Raw genomic sequence first — 15679 nt, 5'->3', positions numbered from 1 at the left:
GATGCCCCCGAGATTTTTTTTCTTTTTTTTTTTAATTAAAACAGCAAAAATAAGAGACCAGAGTCTCCCGAGTTTCTTCAAATTCGTAAAAAAATACACTAGGAGTCCCCGAGATTCCTTCAAATTTTTTTCCAAAATAAGGCTTCAGGAATGCCCGAGATTCTTTCCATTTTTTTTTTATAAAGCAGATAATCCTCAAGATTGTCAAATTTTGAAACAAAAAGGGTTTCCTAGATTTTCCCAAAAAACAGGATACCATGAATTCCCGAGATTATTTCAAAATAATGCATAAGGATCCCTCAAAACACCAAGGTTCTTTCACATTCATTAAAAAGTGTGACACTAGAAATTCTTACAAACTTTTCAAGAATAAAACACCAGAATCCTTCGACATTCCTTCAAATTCTTTTCAAAATAAGATACCAGAAGTCCTCTAAATTCTTTCAAAAACTGGTACATTTTTGAGATTTTTTCAAAAATAAAAATATGAGACCAGGGATCCCTGTAATTGTTTCATATTTTATCAAAAATCATACTAGATGCTCCCAGGATTTTTTCAAATTATGTATTTGGATTCCTTAATTTTTTTGCATAAATAAGACTCCAGTGGTACCTAGATTATTTCAACTTCTTTAAAAATTAAAACACAACAGGTCCTCAGTTTTTTAATTAAAAAAAGAACAGGCATCCCGAGACTTTTTCAAAAATGAGCCAGCACATGTCCCAGTTTTTTCTTTTCTTTTCAATTTTTTTTTTAATATTCTTTATTGTAACTTAAAACTATTTTTACATAATACATAATATCGTCACATTGTCAATTTGAAGAAGCTGACTCTGGTTGTGGGGGCGTTCCGAACGCTGCGTATTCGACGCATCTGGATGGGTCCGTGGGGTAGTATTCCTGACACTTGGTCATTAACCTCTTCAACCCTTGAATATACTTCCTCTGGGTTTCGTCGTTCATCACATGGGCTACATTTTTTGAGAAAATTTTTTCTCGACCTGTCCGAGCGTGGATACCCACCATGGTAACTCCGATGGGCCAGGGGGCGTTACCGATCGCCATTTGTAAATAGGCGTCGCTGGCCTATAAATTTGATTTAAAATGACTATTTTTTTTTTAATTTAAAATACGTACCTTTAAATAATTTCTGTTCAAGAGATGAACCACAATTTCTGTTAAACTGTCCGAAATGTCTTCAGGGAGGGTGAATGTTTTTAGTTTTCTGAGTAGGGGTTTTAGGTATTCTTGAGTCTGAGTGTTGGTGGCGCCAGCGAGTTTTCCTTTCGTGCCTTGTTTTTCTTCCGTTGGGCGGTTCTGCAGTTGTTCGTGCCATAAATGGAGAATAAACTAGAATAAAAAATGCAACTTCATAAATTCATGAAAGTCTCGCCTATTTTTTGGTTTTATTTTTGTAGTACAAACGTATTCATTTTCGTTATCGCAGGAAACAGTGCGTAAATATTAATCCCAGAGAGATCAAAATGCGATCTACTTTAAACAAATGACTTCTAGACGATGAGATTTATATTAAAGGGAGATCAGTTCGAAATACGATAATAAAATAAAACAGAAGCTGGCGAATATTTTCTACTAAATAAAAGTAAAGATGTAAAAAGGTAAATGTCAATCAAAAATCTCTAGGTTCTGTAAAAAGTAAAAATTCCCACTATTTAACGACACGCAGACGGAAACGAGAAATCTATTTTTTCGTACTTTAGGTGCCATGAAATAGTGTTTTCAATTTTTCAATTATTCCATTTTTCGATTGGTTTGGTTTGTCGATTTTTATTTTGGAATTTTTCGTTTCTCCATTCTTAATATTGCGTTTTTTTAGTTTTCCGTTTCTTCGATTTTTCGATGTTTTTAACTTGTGAATTTTAAAATTTTTCCATTTTTTTAAATTTGTACGATTTCGCAATTTTACGATTTTTCAATTTTTCGATTTTTCAACTACATATTGAATTTTTAAATTTTTTGACTGTTTAATTTTTCTTTTCTTCAAATTTCCAAATTTACAGATTTTTCGATTTTTTTAACTTTGATATTACTTCATTTTTAGAATTTTCTTTTTTCTTTTTTTTTCTCTCATTTAAATTTGCCGAATTTTCGATTTTACGATTTTGCAATTTTTTCGATTTTCAGTTTCTCGATTTTTATTATTTTTTTTTATTTATTATTCCATTATTCGATTTCTAGTTTTGCGGTTTTTATTTTGCAGTTTTTCAACTTTTCAATTTTTCGTTTCTTCAGTTTTGCAAATTTTCGTTTTTTATTTTACAACTTAACGTTTCTTCAATTCTTCGATTTTCCAATTTTCAGATGATTTAATTTTGTGTTTTTCAAAATTTAGATTTTACTACTTTGCAATTTTAGCTTTTCGATTTCTAGGTTTTTTCGATGTTTAAATGACTCCATTTTAAGAATTTTTTGGTTTCCCCATTTTTATTTTGGAATTTTTCGTTTCCCCAATTTTTCGATTTCTCATTTCGGGATTTTTCATTTATCCATTTTTCAAAAGGACGAAAAGAACGAAAAGGAGTAAGAGGACGAAAGGGACGATAAGGATTAAAATGACGAAAAGAACGAAAATGACTAAAAGGACGAAAAAGGCGAAAAGGACTAAATGGATGAAAAGGACGAAGGACGAAAAGGACAAAGGACGAAGGACGAAAAGAACGAAGGAGGAAAAGGACTTAGGACGAAGGACAGAAAGGACTTAGGACGAAAAGGACTTAGGACGAAGGACGAAAACGACGAAGAGGACGAAAAGGACAAAGGACAAAGGACGAAAAGAACGGAGGACGAAAAGGACTTGGGACGAAGGACGGAAAGGACTTAGGATGAAAAGACTTAAGACGAAGGACGAAAAGGACGAAGGACGAAAAGGACGAAGAGGATGAAGGACGAAAAAGATGAATGACGAAAAAGACGAAGGACGAAAACGACTAAAAGGACGAAAAGGCCAAAAAAGGCGAAAAGGACGAAAAGGACTAAACATACGAAAAGGACGAAAATAACGAAAAGGACGAAAAGTACGAAAGAGGACGAACGAGGATGAAAGAGGACGAACGAGGATGAAAGAGGACGAACGAGGATGAAAGAAGACGAAAAAGGACGAAATAGGACGAAAAAGAACGAAAATGACTAAAAGGACGAAAAAGGCGAAAAGGACTAAATGGATGAAAAGGACGAAGGACGAAAAAAGGACAAAGGACGAAGGACGAAAAAAGGACAAAGGACGAAGGACGAAAAGAACGAAGGACGAAAAGGACTTAGGACGAAGGACGGAAAGGACTTTGGACGAAGGACGAAAAGGACGAAGGACGAAAACGACGAAAAGGACAAAGGACGAAGAACGAAAAGAACGAAGGACGAAAAGGACTTGGGACGAAGGACGGAAAGGACTTAAGACGAAAAGGACTTAGGACGAAGGACCAAAAGTACTTAGGACGAAGGACGAAAAGGACGAAGGACGAAAACGACGAAGAGGACGAAGGGCGAAGAAGATGAATGACGAAAATGACGAAGGACGAAAACGACTAAAAGGACGAAAAGGCCAAAAAAGGCGAAAAGGGCGAAAAGGTGAAAAAGACGAAAAGGGCGAGGACGAAAACGACGAAAAAGGCGAAAAGGACGAAAATAACGAAAAGGACAAAAACGACGAAAATGGCGAAAAGAACGAAAAGTACGAAAGAGGACGAACGAGGATGAAAGAGGACGAACGAGGATGAAAGAAGACGAAAAAGGACGAAAAGGACGAAAAAGACGAAACAGGACGAAAAAGGACGAAACGGACGAAAACGGACGAAAAGGACGAAAACGGACGAAAGAGGTTCAAAAGGGACGAAGAAGGATGAAAAATTACGGAAAGGACGAAAAGGACTAAAAGGACGAAAAAGGCGAAAAGGACGAAGGACGAAAAGGACAAAGGACGAAAAGGACAAAGGACGAAAAGGACAAAGGACGAAAAGGACGAAGGACGAAAACGACGAAGAGGATGAAGGACGAAAAAGATGAATGACGAAAAAGACGAAGGACGAAAACGACTAAAAGGACGAAAAGGCCAAAAAAGGCGAAAAGGACGAAAAGGACGAAAATAACGAAAACGACGAAAATGGTGAAAAGGACGAAAAGTACGAAAGAGGACGAATGAGGATGAAAGAAGACGAAAAAGGACGAAATAGGACGAAAAAGGACGAAAAGGGCGAAAAAGACGAAACAGGACGAAAAAGGACGAAAAGGTCGAAAACGGACGAAAAGGACGAAAAAGGACGAAAGAGGATCAAAAGGGACGAAGAAGGATGAAAAATTACGGAAAGGACGAAAAGGACGAAAACGGACGAAAGAGAATGAAAAAGGACGTACAAAGAACGAAAAGGACGAAATAGGATGCAAAATTACGGAAAGGACGAAAAGGGCGGAAAAGGATGAAATATTACGAAAAGGACGAAAATGGATGAAAAATTACGAAAAGGACGAAAAAGGACATAAAAGGACGAAAGAGGACGAAAAGGACGAAGGAGGATGAAAAAGAACGAAAACGACGAAAAGGATGAACAAGGACGAAATAGGACGAAAAAGAATGAAAAATTACGGAAAGGATGGAAAGGACGAAAATGACGAAAAAGGACGAAAAGGACGAAAGAGGACGAAAAAGGACGCAAAGGATGAATGAAGACGAAAAAGGACAAACAGGACGAAAAAGGACAAAAATGGATGAAAAATTACGCAAAGGACGAAAAAGGACGTAAAAGGACGAAAAGGACGAAGGATGATGAAAAAGGACGAAAAAGGACGAAAACGACGAAAAAGGACGAAAACGACGAAAAAGGACGAAAACGATGAAAAACGACGAAAAGGACGAAAGAAGACGAAAAAGGACGAGAAAGGACAAATAGGACGAAAGAGGATGAAAGAGGACGAAGAAGGACGAAAAAGACGAAAAGGACGAAAAGAACGAAGGACGAGTAGTTCGAAGAACGAAAATGACGAAGTACTAAAAGGAGGAAAAGAACGAAGTACGAAACGAAGGACGAAAAGGACGAAGGGCAAAAAGAACGATGAACGAAAAAGACGAAAAAACGAAAAGGACGATAAGGGAGAAGGAGGAAATGGACGAAGGACGAAATAGACTAAAAACGAAAAGGACGAAGGACGATAAGGGCGAAAAGGACGGAGGGACGGAGGACGAAGAGGACGAAGGACGAAAAAAACGAAAAGGACGAAGGACGAAAAGGACAAAGGACGAAAAGGACAAAGGACGAAAAGGACAAAGGACGAAAAGGACAAAGGACGAAGGACGAAAAGGACAAAGGACGAAAAGGACAAAGAACGAAAGACGAAAAGGACCAAAAAGGCGAAAAGGACGAAAAGGACTTAAAATACGGAAAGGACGAAAATAACGACAAGGACGAAAACGACAAAAATGGCGAAAAGGACGAAAAGTACGAAAAAGACGATAAAGGACGAAAAAGTACGAAAAGGACGAAATAGGACGAAAGAGGATCAAAAAGGACAAAGAAGGATGAAAAATTACGGAAAAGACTAAAAGGACGAAAAAGGACGAAGAAGAACGAAAGAGGATGCAAAAGGACGAAAAAGGATGAAATATTACGAAAAGGACGAACAAGGATGAAAAAGGACGAAGAAGGACGAAAGAGGACGAAAAAGGCGAAAAGGACGAAAAAGGCGAAAAGGACGAAAAAGGCGAAAAGGGCGAAAAAGGCGAAAAGGAAGAAGCACGAAAAGGACGAAGGACGAATCGAACGAAGGACGAAAAGAACGAAGGACGAAAAGAACGAAGTACGAAACGGACGAAGGACGAAAAGGACGAAGGGCGAAAAGAACGAAGGACGAAAAGGACGAAGAACGAAAAGGAGGAAGGGCGAAAAGGACGGAGGGCGAAAAGGACGATAAGGGAGAAGGAGGAAATAGACGAAGAACGAAAAGGACGAAGGACGAAATAGACGAAAAACGAAAAGGACAAAGGACGATAAGGGCGAAAAGGACGGAGGACGAAAAGGGCAAAGGACGAAAAGGACTAAAAAGATGAAACAAAAAGAAAAGGACGAAGACGAAAAGGACAAAGGACGAAAAACACAAAGGACGAATGACGAAAAGGACTAAAAAACGAAAAAAACGAAAAGGACTAAAAGGACGAATGACGAAAAGGATTAAAAGGATCAAAAGGACGAAAAAGAATTTCTTCAGTTTTTGGTTTCTTCAATTTTTCGATGCTTTTTACTTTTGCATTTTTTAATTTTTCCATTTTTTAACTTTTGAATTTTTAAATTTTTCGATTGTTTAATTTTTTATTTTTCTCTATATTTTATTTTCGATTTTTTTTTGTTTTTTCAATTACGTACTCTAGTTTTCTATTTTAATTTTGCGATTTTTCGATTTTTCAATTTTTCTTTTCTTCAAATTTCCAATTTTAGAGATTTGTAATTTTTCGATTTTTCGCGTCTCGATTTTTTTTTAACTTTGGAGTTTCTTCAATTTTAGATTTTTTCTTTTTTATCTTTTCAATTTTTAGTTTCTTCAATTTTGCAAATTTTCGATTTTTAATTTTTGATTTCTCCATTTTTCCGATGTGTCAATTAATTACTCCAATTTTTAGACGTAATTTTATTAACAAAAAAAAGGCGGAAAAATACGACAAAAAAAGCAGGACAAAAACACCGACCCCAAAAAGTACTAAAAGGCGACAAAAAGCAATTAAAAAGTGAAAAAAAAAGAAAAAACGTGGGAGAAAAAAAATACAAAAACCACGAAAAAAAGGCCCAAAAAAACAACCAGAAAAAATTGGTCTACGACCACAAGTCTTAAAATTTAATAAAGCATTTTTCTCCAGACGTTTTGGGATTTGTACTATACGAAAAGTCGGTCTTCCATTTCCGTTTGTCTGTTGATAACTGTATAAGAAACGTCATATCCGAAACTACTGCACTGATTGCTGTAGAATTTCGGCTGTACTTTAAGACTATCATGTAGACGATTAGAAAAACCAAAAATTTGATGATGTCATCTCGAAATTTAACAAAGTCATGTCTAAACAAACGTGGACCAATTTTATTTAGTCAGATAGTTTTTTTGAAGTAATTTCGATGTTGAGAGTGACAAAATACTGAATTGTCACTGTTAAATTTTGAAATTTTCATCAATACATAATTTGATAATGAAGTAATTTACCATACACTAGTTGCTATATTCTAATAGGGGGAGATTATACTAATCCAGTCTTGTTTCGTTATCAGAAACCAATTTCTACGAAATTTTGTAGAAATCCGTTATTAAAATAAAGAGAACAATTCGACCATCTATCTGATTTATATGTCAATGTCAGAAAATCTTTTTTCAACTTCAACAAACAGACATGCGTAAAAATAGTCAAAACCACCTGACAGCTCTATTTAATTCGTTATCTGATTAAAACAAACGCAATCACCACGTTGTACACATCACGCGCATCGCCTTAGTCGTTCTAAAACAACAAAATCCTCTCGATTTCCGATAACCCAATCACCGGATTGCAAAAGGACGTAAAGATCGTATCAATAAGGAAAAAACCAGGCCTTACGAACGACTAGAACACAATAATGCGACTAGAAACGATAAGATAATAATCATTCCACGATAATTTTTATCGCATTGTTTAATACTAAGTACACAAAAATGGATGGCGAGGAAGATGCACCTGTGTCGTTAATAGTTTTAGTTGTAGTTTTTTACGTGGTGGGATTCTTCATCGCCCTGTACATAAGACTCTCAAAAATAGTTCTAATCCGAAAAATCAAAGAGACAGGTAAATAATTATCTCCGTCATATGACAGCGAACTGTGATAACACTGTTTCAGGCCGAGTTATATCCCTATCACAAACATTAATATCGATGATCATGCAACAATTGCAGGAACAACAGAACAGGACACAAATTTCGCCAGCCACAGGTACACTTAAAACAACAACAAAAAATTATAATAATACTAATAAATCGTTCGTAGGGCTGCCGCCGCCGCCCCCGTACACGATAGAAGCCCCCCGAGCGCCGCCCGTGGAGCCCGACGAACTGCCGCCCCCATATGTAGCGCCGCCCCCCTATTCCAAATAAATCGATTTTAATAAACTCACTTGGATGAACTGCACGATCACCGTCATGTCACGCTCCCGTTCCCCTTTTCCCATATCCTTGGCCATTTCCCGGAGCTGGTCGTACGTTACCGACACCGTTTTTTCTTTGCTCGCGGGTTTGGTGTCGTTTTTGGCGTTTTCCGACGATATGAGCAGCTCGTCGAGGTACGCCTGGTCCACTTGCTCCATGGCTTCCTGGAAGTCGTTCCTGAAGCCCTTGTTGACCTCGGGCTCCAGGAGCTCGCATTTCCGGAGGCGCTTGAAGGCGTCGATTTCGGTCTCCCCGAATAGCAATATTGGTTCGGAGCGGTCACGTAGACGCGATATTACTTCGCTTCGGGGGAGGATGCTGTGGCGTTCCATGTCGGAGTCGGATTTGTCGCCTAGGTGAAATTGGGTTAGACGGGGAGTGGTGTTAGGGGGGGGGGGGTTACCTGCTGGGACGAGGGTGGAGTTGCACGAGTCCTCCAGGTTGCTGGCGCCATATTTTTGGCGATATTCTTCCTGTTCCTTGGCTAGGAGGTCGCCTCTGCGAAAGTACTTTTTGTTGGGTGCCTGAAAATAATAAAAGAAAATGTGAGTTGGATTATTTTTAACATACATATAAAGTGACTTTTCTTGATTTAAATATTCAATTTATTTTGAGTCGCTCTATATAAGTAATTCTAAAGTACGGTATACAGCATTTACAATGTACGGCGTCCCTCGTTCATATAAGGTAAAGTTTTTGTCGTTTACAAAGTCTGTTGCTATCGATTTTTTATTATTCAATTTCTCGATTTCACCGTTTTGCAATTTTTTAATTTCTCGATTTTTTATTTTTGGTGTTTTCATTTATGCTATTATTCGAGTTTTAGTTTTTCGGTTTTTATTTTGCAATTTTTCGTTTCTCGATTTTTAATTTTTCAGTAATTTCTGTTTAATTCATGGTTATTTCATTTTTACGTTTTTTTTATCTTTTCAATTTTAAATTTGTCGATTTTTCGGTTTTCCAATTTTTAATGTTCCATGTTTTTAATTATTACAATATTCGATTTTTAATTTTTCGGTTTTTATTTTACAATTTTTGGATTTTGAATTTTTCCTTCTTCGATTTTTCGGTAATTTCTCAAATTTTTCGACTTTCTTTAACTTTTGAATTTTTATTTTTTCGATTTTGTATTTATTCCGATTTCATTTGAACGTTTTAGCAAATTTTCAATTTTTTCGGTTTTACAGTTGTGCAATTTTTGATTTTCAATTTCTCAAAATTTTAATTTTCGATGTTTTTAATTATTACAATATTCGATATTTAGTTTTTCAGTTTTTATTTAGCAATTTTTGGAATTTGAATTTTTCCTTTCTTCAATTTTTCGTTTCTTGATTTTTAATTTTCCGGTTATTTCTTCAATTTTTTGACTTTCTTTAACTTCTGAATTTTTAGATTTTCGATTTTTTATTTATTCTGATCCCATTGTTACATTTTCGGAATTTTTCAATTTTTCATCTTTTCAATTTCTCGATTTTTCAATTTTACAGTTGTGCAATTTTTCGTTCCTCGACTTCTGAATTTTTCAATTTTTCTTTTTTAATGTTTGTTTTCATAATTTTACAATTGTTTATTTTTTTCAAATTATAAAGTTGTCGATTTTTCGGTTTTCCAATTTTGCAACTTTTCAATTTCTCGACTTTTAATTTTGTGTTTTCGATTATTTCATCATTCGATTTTTAGTTTTTCGGTTTTTATTTTGCAATTTTTGGATTTTGAATTTTTCCTTTCTTCAATTTTTCAGTAATTTCTTCAATTTTTCGTTTTTTTTAACTTTTGAATTTTTAGTTTTTCGATTTTTAATTTATGGTTATTTCATTTTTATGTTTTCGCAATTTTACGATTTTTTATCTTTTCAATTTTAAATTTGTCGTTCTTTCGGTTTTACAATTGTGCAATTTTTGGTTTTCAATTTCTGGAATTTTAATTTTCCATGTTTTCAATTTTTACAATATTCGATATTTAGTTTTCCAGTTTTTGTTTTTTAATTTTGTATTTTTCCTTTCTTTTTTTTATTTTCCAATTTTTAGTTTTTCGATTTTTCATCTTTTCAATTTAATATTTTGTCGATTTTTCGGTTTTACAATTTTGCAATTTTTGATTTTTAATTACAATATTCGATTTTTAGTTTTTCGGATTATTTTTTCAATTTTTGGATTTTTTTAACTTTTGAATTTTTCAATTTATAAATTTGTCGATTTTTAATTTTGCGTCTTTTCATTCGATTTTTAGTTTTTCGGTCTTTATTTTGCAATTTTTCAACTTTTCGTTTTTTCAGTTTTGCACATTTTCTAATTTTCAATGTTTTCAATGTATCAATTTTTTCAATTTCTTATTTTTTTTAATTTTTCGATTTTTTAAAATTTTTTCTTTGTTCATTTTTACATTTTCGCATCATAATATTCGGTTTATATTTTGCAATTTTTCCTTTCTCGATTTCTAATTTTTCTTCAATTTTATGATTTTTTTAACTTTTGGATATTTCTGTTTTTGAATTCTTTATTTTCCATATTTTCAATTATTACAATATTCCATTTTTAGGTTTTTGGTTTTTATTTCACAATTTTTCTATTTTTCAATTTTTTAATTTTACATTTTCGCAATTTTTCCTTTTCGTTTTTCGAGTTTTAATTTTTCAATTCTTCGATTTTTTAACATTTCAATTTTTTACTAATCGATTTTTTGTAATTTTTATTTTTACGTTTTCGCAAATTTACGATGTTTTATTTTTTCAATTTTTAATTTGTCAATTTTGCTCTCAATTTTTCGATTTTTAGTTTTTCGGTTTTTATTTTGCAAATTTTCAATTTTTCTTTTTTTCAGTTTTGCAAATTTTCAATTTTTAAATTTGTCGATTTTCCGGTCTTATAATTTTGCAACTTTTGGATTTTTCAAGTTCTCGATTTTTTTTCGGTGTTTTCAATTAAGCTACTTTTTGATTTTTAGTTTTTCGGTTTTTATTTTGCCATTTTTCCTTTTTTCAATTTTTCAATTTTGCAATTTTTCGTTTCTCGATTTATAATTTTTTAATACACTTCTTCAATTTTTTGATTTTTTAATTTATTTCTTTTCAGTTTTATGTTTTCGTAATTTTACAATTTCTAATTTCCATGCTTTCAATTATTACAATATTCCATTTTCAGTTTTCGATTTTCCAATTTTTCTTTTTTTTTTCAATTTTTCATTTCTCGACTTTTAATTTTGTTTTCGAATTTTGAATTTTTTTCCATTTTTCAATTTTTTTAATTTTTGAGTTTTTAAATTAAACGATTTTTTCTTTTTTATTTTTACGTGTTCACAATTTTGGTTTTACAATTTTGCAACTTTTCGATTTTGAATTTTATCTTTCTTCAATTTTCCAATTTTGCAATTTTTCGTTTTTCGATTTCTAATTTTTCAGTACGTTTTTTCAATTTTTCGATTTTTTAATTTATTTCTTTTCATTTTTATGTTTTCGTAATTTTACAATTTCTAATTTCCATGCTTTCAATTATTACAATATTCCATTTTCAGTTTTCGATTTTCCAATTTTCTTTTTTTTCAATTTTTCATTTCTCGACTTTTAATTTTGTTTTCGAATTTTGATTTTTTTTTCCATTTTTCGATTTTTTTAACTTTGGAGTTTTTTAATTAAACGATTTTTTCTTTTTTATTTTTACGTGTTCACAATTTCGGTTTTACAATTTTGCAACTTTTCGATTTTGAATTTTCCCTTTCTTCAATTTTCCAATTTTGCGATTTTACGTTTTTCGATTTCTAATTTTTCAGTACGTTTTTTCAATTTTTCGATTTTTTAATTCAATTCTTTATCACTTTTATGTTTTCACAATTTTACGATTTTTCATCTTTTCAATTTTAAATTTGTCGATTTTTTGGTTTTACAATTGTGCAATTTTTGATTTTCAAATTCCCGAATTTTAATTTTACATGTTTTCAATTGTTACAATATTCCATATTTAATTTTTCAGTTTTTATTTTGCAATTTTTGGATTTTGAATTTTTCCTTTCTTCAATTTTCCGGTGATTTTTTCAATTTTTCGACTTTCTTTAACTTCTGAATTTTCAGATTTTCGATTTTTTAAGTATTTATTCTGATTTCACTTTTACGTTTTGGGAATTTTTCAATTTTTCATTTCTGGATTTTTAATTTTTCAGTGATTTCTAAAATTTTTCGTTTTTTTTTTTATTTTTTGAATTTTTAGTTTTTCAATTTTTCGGTTTTACAATTTTCCAATTTTTGATTTTCAATTTCTCGATTTTCCGTGTTTTCAATTATTACAATATTCGATTTTTACTTTTTCGGATTTTATTTTGCAATTTTTCGATTTTTCAACTTTACAGTTGTACAATTTTTCGTTTCTCGACTTTTAATTTATCAATTCTTTATTTCTTCTATTTCTCGATTTTTTTCTTTTTTTATTTTTGTTTTCACAATTTTACGACTTTTTGACTGAATTTTTCGATTTTTCAATTATTCCATTATTCGATTTTATTTTTCGACTTTTATTTTGCAGTTTTGCAACTTTTCAATTTTTAGTTTCTTCAATTTTACAAATTTTCGATTTTTCAATTATTCCAGTTTTCTATTTCGATATTTTAATTTTTCAGTTTTTCGCTATTTCAGTATTCCAATTTTTCGATTTCAGAATATTGCAATTTTTAAATTTTTAAATTTAGGGATTTTTCAATTTTCGGCGTTTTCATTTATTCTATTACTCGACTTTTAGTTTTTTAGTTTTTATTTTGCAGTTTTTCGATTATACATTTTTTGCTCTCTTCAATTTTTCAATTTTGGAATTTTTCGTTTCTCAATTTTTAATTTTTCGGTAATTTCTTCAATTTTTCGATTTGTTTGAACTTTTAAATTTTTAGTTTTTCGATTTTTCATTTATTTTGACTTCATTTTTACATTTTCGGAAATTTTTAAATTTTTCGTTTTTCGATTTTTAATTTTTCAGTAATTTCTTCAATTTTTCGGTTTTATTATCCTTTGAATTTTTAGTTTTTCGATTTTTCATCTGTTCAATTTTAAATTTGTCGATTTTTCAGTTTTTGATTTTCGATTTTTCCTTTTTTTGTTTTTGTTTTCTTAATTTTACGAATTTTTAGTTTTTCAATTTATAAATTTGTCGATTTTTCGGTTATACAATTTTGGAACTTTTCAATTTTTCAATTTCTCGATTTTTAAATTTTCGTTTTTCCAAATTTTGCAAATTTTTAATTTATCAATGTTTTCAATTTCTTATTTTTTTTTTAATTTTTCGATTATTATTCAATTTTTCTTTTCTCCAATTTTTCAGTTTTGCAATTTTTGGTTTCTCCACTTTTAATTTTCCATGTTTACAATTATTACAACATTTGATTTTTAGTTTTTCGGTTTTTATTTCACAATTTTTAAATTTTTCAATTTTTTTCTTCAATTTTTCAATTCTTCATTTCTTCAATGTCGCCATTTTTTAAAACTTTTTAATTAATCGATGTTTTCTTATTTTATTTTTACGTTTTCGAAATTTTGCAACTTTTGCAAATTTTCAGTTTTTCAATATTTTCAATTCCTGGATTTTTTATTTTCTCTATTTCTAAATTTGTCGATTTTTCGGATTTATAATTTTAATTTGGCAACTTTTCAAGTTTTCTTTTTCAATTTTTCGTTTCTCGATTTTTAATTTTTCGGTTATTTCTTCAATTTTTCGACTTTCTTTAACTTCCGAATTTTTAGATTTTCCATTTTTTATTTATTCTGATTTCATTTTTACATTGTCGGAATTTTTCAATTTTTCGTTTCTCGATTTTTAATTTTTCAGTCTTTATTCTGCAGTTTTTCAACTTTTACAATTTTTGAATTTTGCAAATTTTCTATTTTTCAATGTTTTCAATTTTTCGATTTTTTTAGTTCTTCTGTTTGATTTTACAATTTTTCGTTTCTTTATTTTCGGTTTCACAATTTGTCAAATTTTTGGATGATTTAATTTTTCGCTTTTACAATCTCTCGATATTTAATTTTTCGATTTCCCGATTTTTCCGATGTTCCAATTACCTACTTAATTTTTTTATTGAAAGTTTTTCAATTTCCCTATTTTTCGATGTAATTTAAAAAAAAAGTGACAAGAAAAAGATGACAAACTACGCCAAAAAAGACAGCAATAAAGGAATACAAAAAAGACAAACAAATACGACAATAAAGGAATACAAAAAAGACAAAAAAATACGACACTACAAGCGAAAAAAGTACTAAAAAAGTGACACAAAAATAACAAAAAAAAAAAAAACGAAGGGAAAAAGGTGACAAGTAAAAGGGCGTCAAAAAGCGAACAAAAAAAGCGCCAAAAGGTCTTCAAAAATGCGATAAAAAAGTGGAACACGAAGAGTTCCAAAAAATATGTCAAAAAAACAAATTTCCATAAGAAAAGATAAAAAAGTGGCAAGAAATCAGTGTCAAAAAAGCGACAAGAAAAAAGAAGACATAAAGCTGCAGCCAAAAATGGTAAAAAAACAATAAATGTTATAAAAAGAGTGACAAAAAATGGCAAAAACCGGAATCAAAAAACGCGGAAAAAAGTCACAGAAAAATTACGTCAAAAAATAAGTACTACTTTCAAAATTTATAAAGTGCGGCGTTCATAAAATATGCTTTTAGTCGTTTATAAACAAAATAAAGTATAGCGTTCATGCACATTGCTCACAACATTTAGAAAATCTGATTGGTGATTATCCATCTACATAGTATTCGTAAAATATACTGGGTGATGAAAAACTGACTTATAAGAACCGATTAAAAAAAAACAAAAAAAATATGATACGAAAAAAGAATACTAATAAAACTTACGTCGTTTTTAATATTCATTGAGAAAAACAAACAAGGTAAACAAATGATAAGAAAAATAATAATAGATCTTAGACCGAGATTTGACAGTTGTCAATGCCGAACACGACAAAATAAAAAGACATAAAAAGGAGAAAATAAAGAACTTTCTTCGCCTCTAAACACAACTAGTTACAACCAGCATGTGAAGTGAAAGGACAATGTGAACAGATTTCAGCGTGGAACTCATAAAAAAGATTTTTTTAATCACAACGATCATCACAAACTGGTTGTAGCAGCAACGTAAGAGTCGTCTGTCTCAAGAAATATCATATTTATAATAAAAATGACTAAAAACACTTACAATAACATTTTTCTCTTCAAGAAGCTTACGCTTCCTCGCAATTTCGGCTTTAAGGATGTCCATGTCTGCTTATTTACTTTCACTGTAACATCATAATTCCGAACTTACAACACCCACAAATTCGATAAATTTCCAAAAATCAAGGAAAACGTTGCTTTGTTGATTTTCCTTACGGTTTGACATTGACGGTGATTTTGACAGTTATATTAGGAATTTTTGGTTTGTTAGGTTAGTGCAGCTGTCAAACTAGAGCGCGAATTTTAATTGTCGCTTTCTCCGAAACACATTTTCACCATTTACTGAAAGCACTTAACAAAATTTAAAAAAGTCTAGCCAAAGTAAAGAAAATAG

General features: G+C 31.4%; 2 protein-coding genes across 3 annotated transcripts; one reads left to right on the top strand and one right to left on the bottom strand.

Moving 5' to 3' along the window:
* Positions 1-721: 721 nt before the first annotated feature.
* Positions 722-15545, bottom strand: LOC135128679 (pre-mRNA-splicing factor 18). Of its 2 annotated transcripts, XM_064055687.1 has the most exons (5): positions 15329-15545; positions 8569-8689; positions 8135-8517; positions 1139-1351; positions 722-1087 (listed from the first exon to the last, which is right to left on the bottom strand). In XM_064055687.1, exons 1-5 carry the CDS (start codon positions 15389-15391, stop codon positions 815-817), a joined length of 1053 nt encoding a protein of 350 aa, XP_063911757.1. In that variant the 5' UTR covers positions 15392-15545; the 3' UTR covers positions 722-814. The 2 variants fall into 2 exon arrangements, with proteins under 2 accessions (XP_063911757.1, XP_063911756.1); XM_064055686.1 differs by having other exon boundaries at positions 8135-8689.
* Positions 7461-8129, top strand: LOC135128682 (disheveled-associated activator of morphogenesis 1-A-like). The gene is made up of 3 exons (XM_064055691.1): positions 7461-7808; positions 7861-7953; positions 8008-8129. The coding sequence occupies exons 1-3, from the start codon at positions 7679-7681 to the stop codon at positions 8112-8114; spliced, it is 330 nt and encodes a 109-aa protein (XP_063911761.1). The 5' UTR covers positions 7461-7678; the 3' UTR covers positions 8115-8129.
* Positions 15546-15679: the final 134 nt, after the last annotated feature.

Source organism: Zophobas morio, unplaced genomic scaffold, assembly GCF_036711695.1.
Source record: "Zophobas morio isolate AGI-343-1 ecotype UQ-CSIRO unplaced genomic scaffold, CSIRO_AGI_Zmor_V1 ptg000014l, whole genome shotgun sequence".
Classification (NCBI taxonomy): Eukaryota; Metazoa; Arthropoda; class Insecta; order Coleoptera; family Tenebrionidae; genus Zophobas; species Zophobas morio.
The sequence above is the reverse complement of the archived record's forward strand: the minus strand, read 5'-3'. Positions and strand labels throughout refer to the sequence as shown.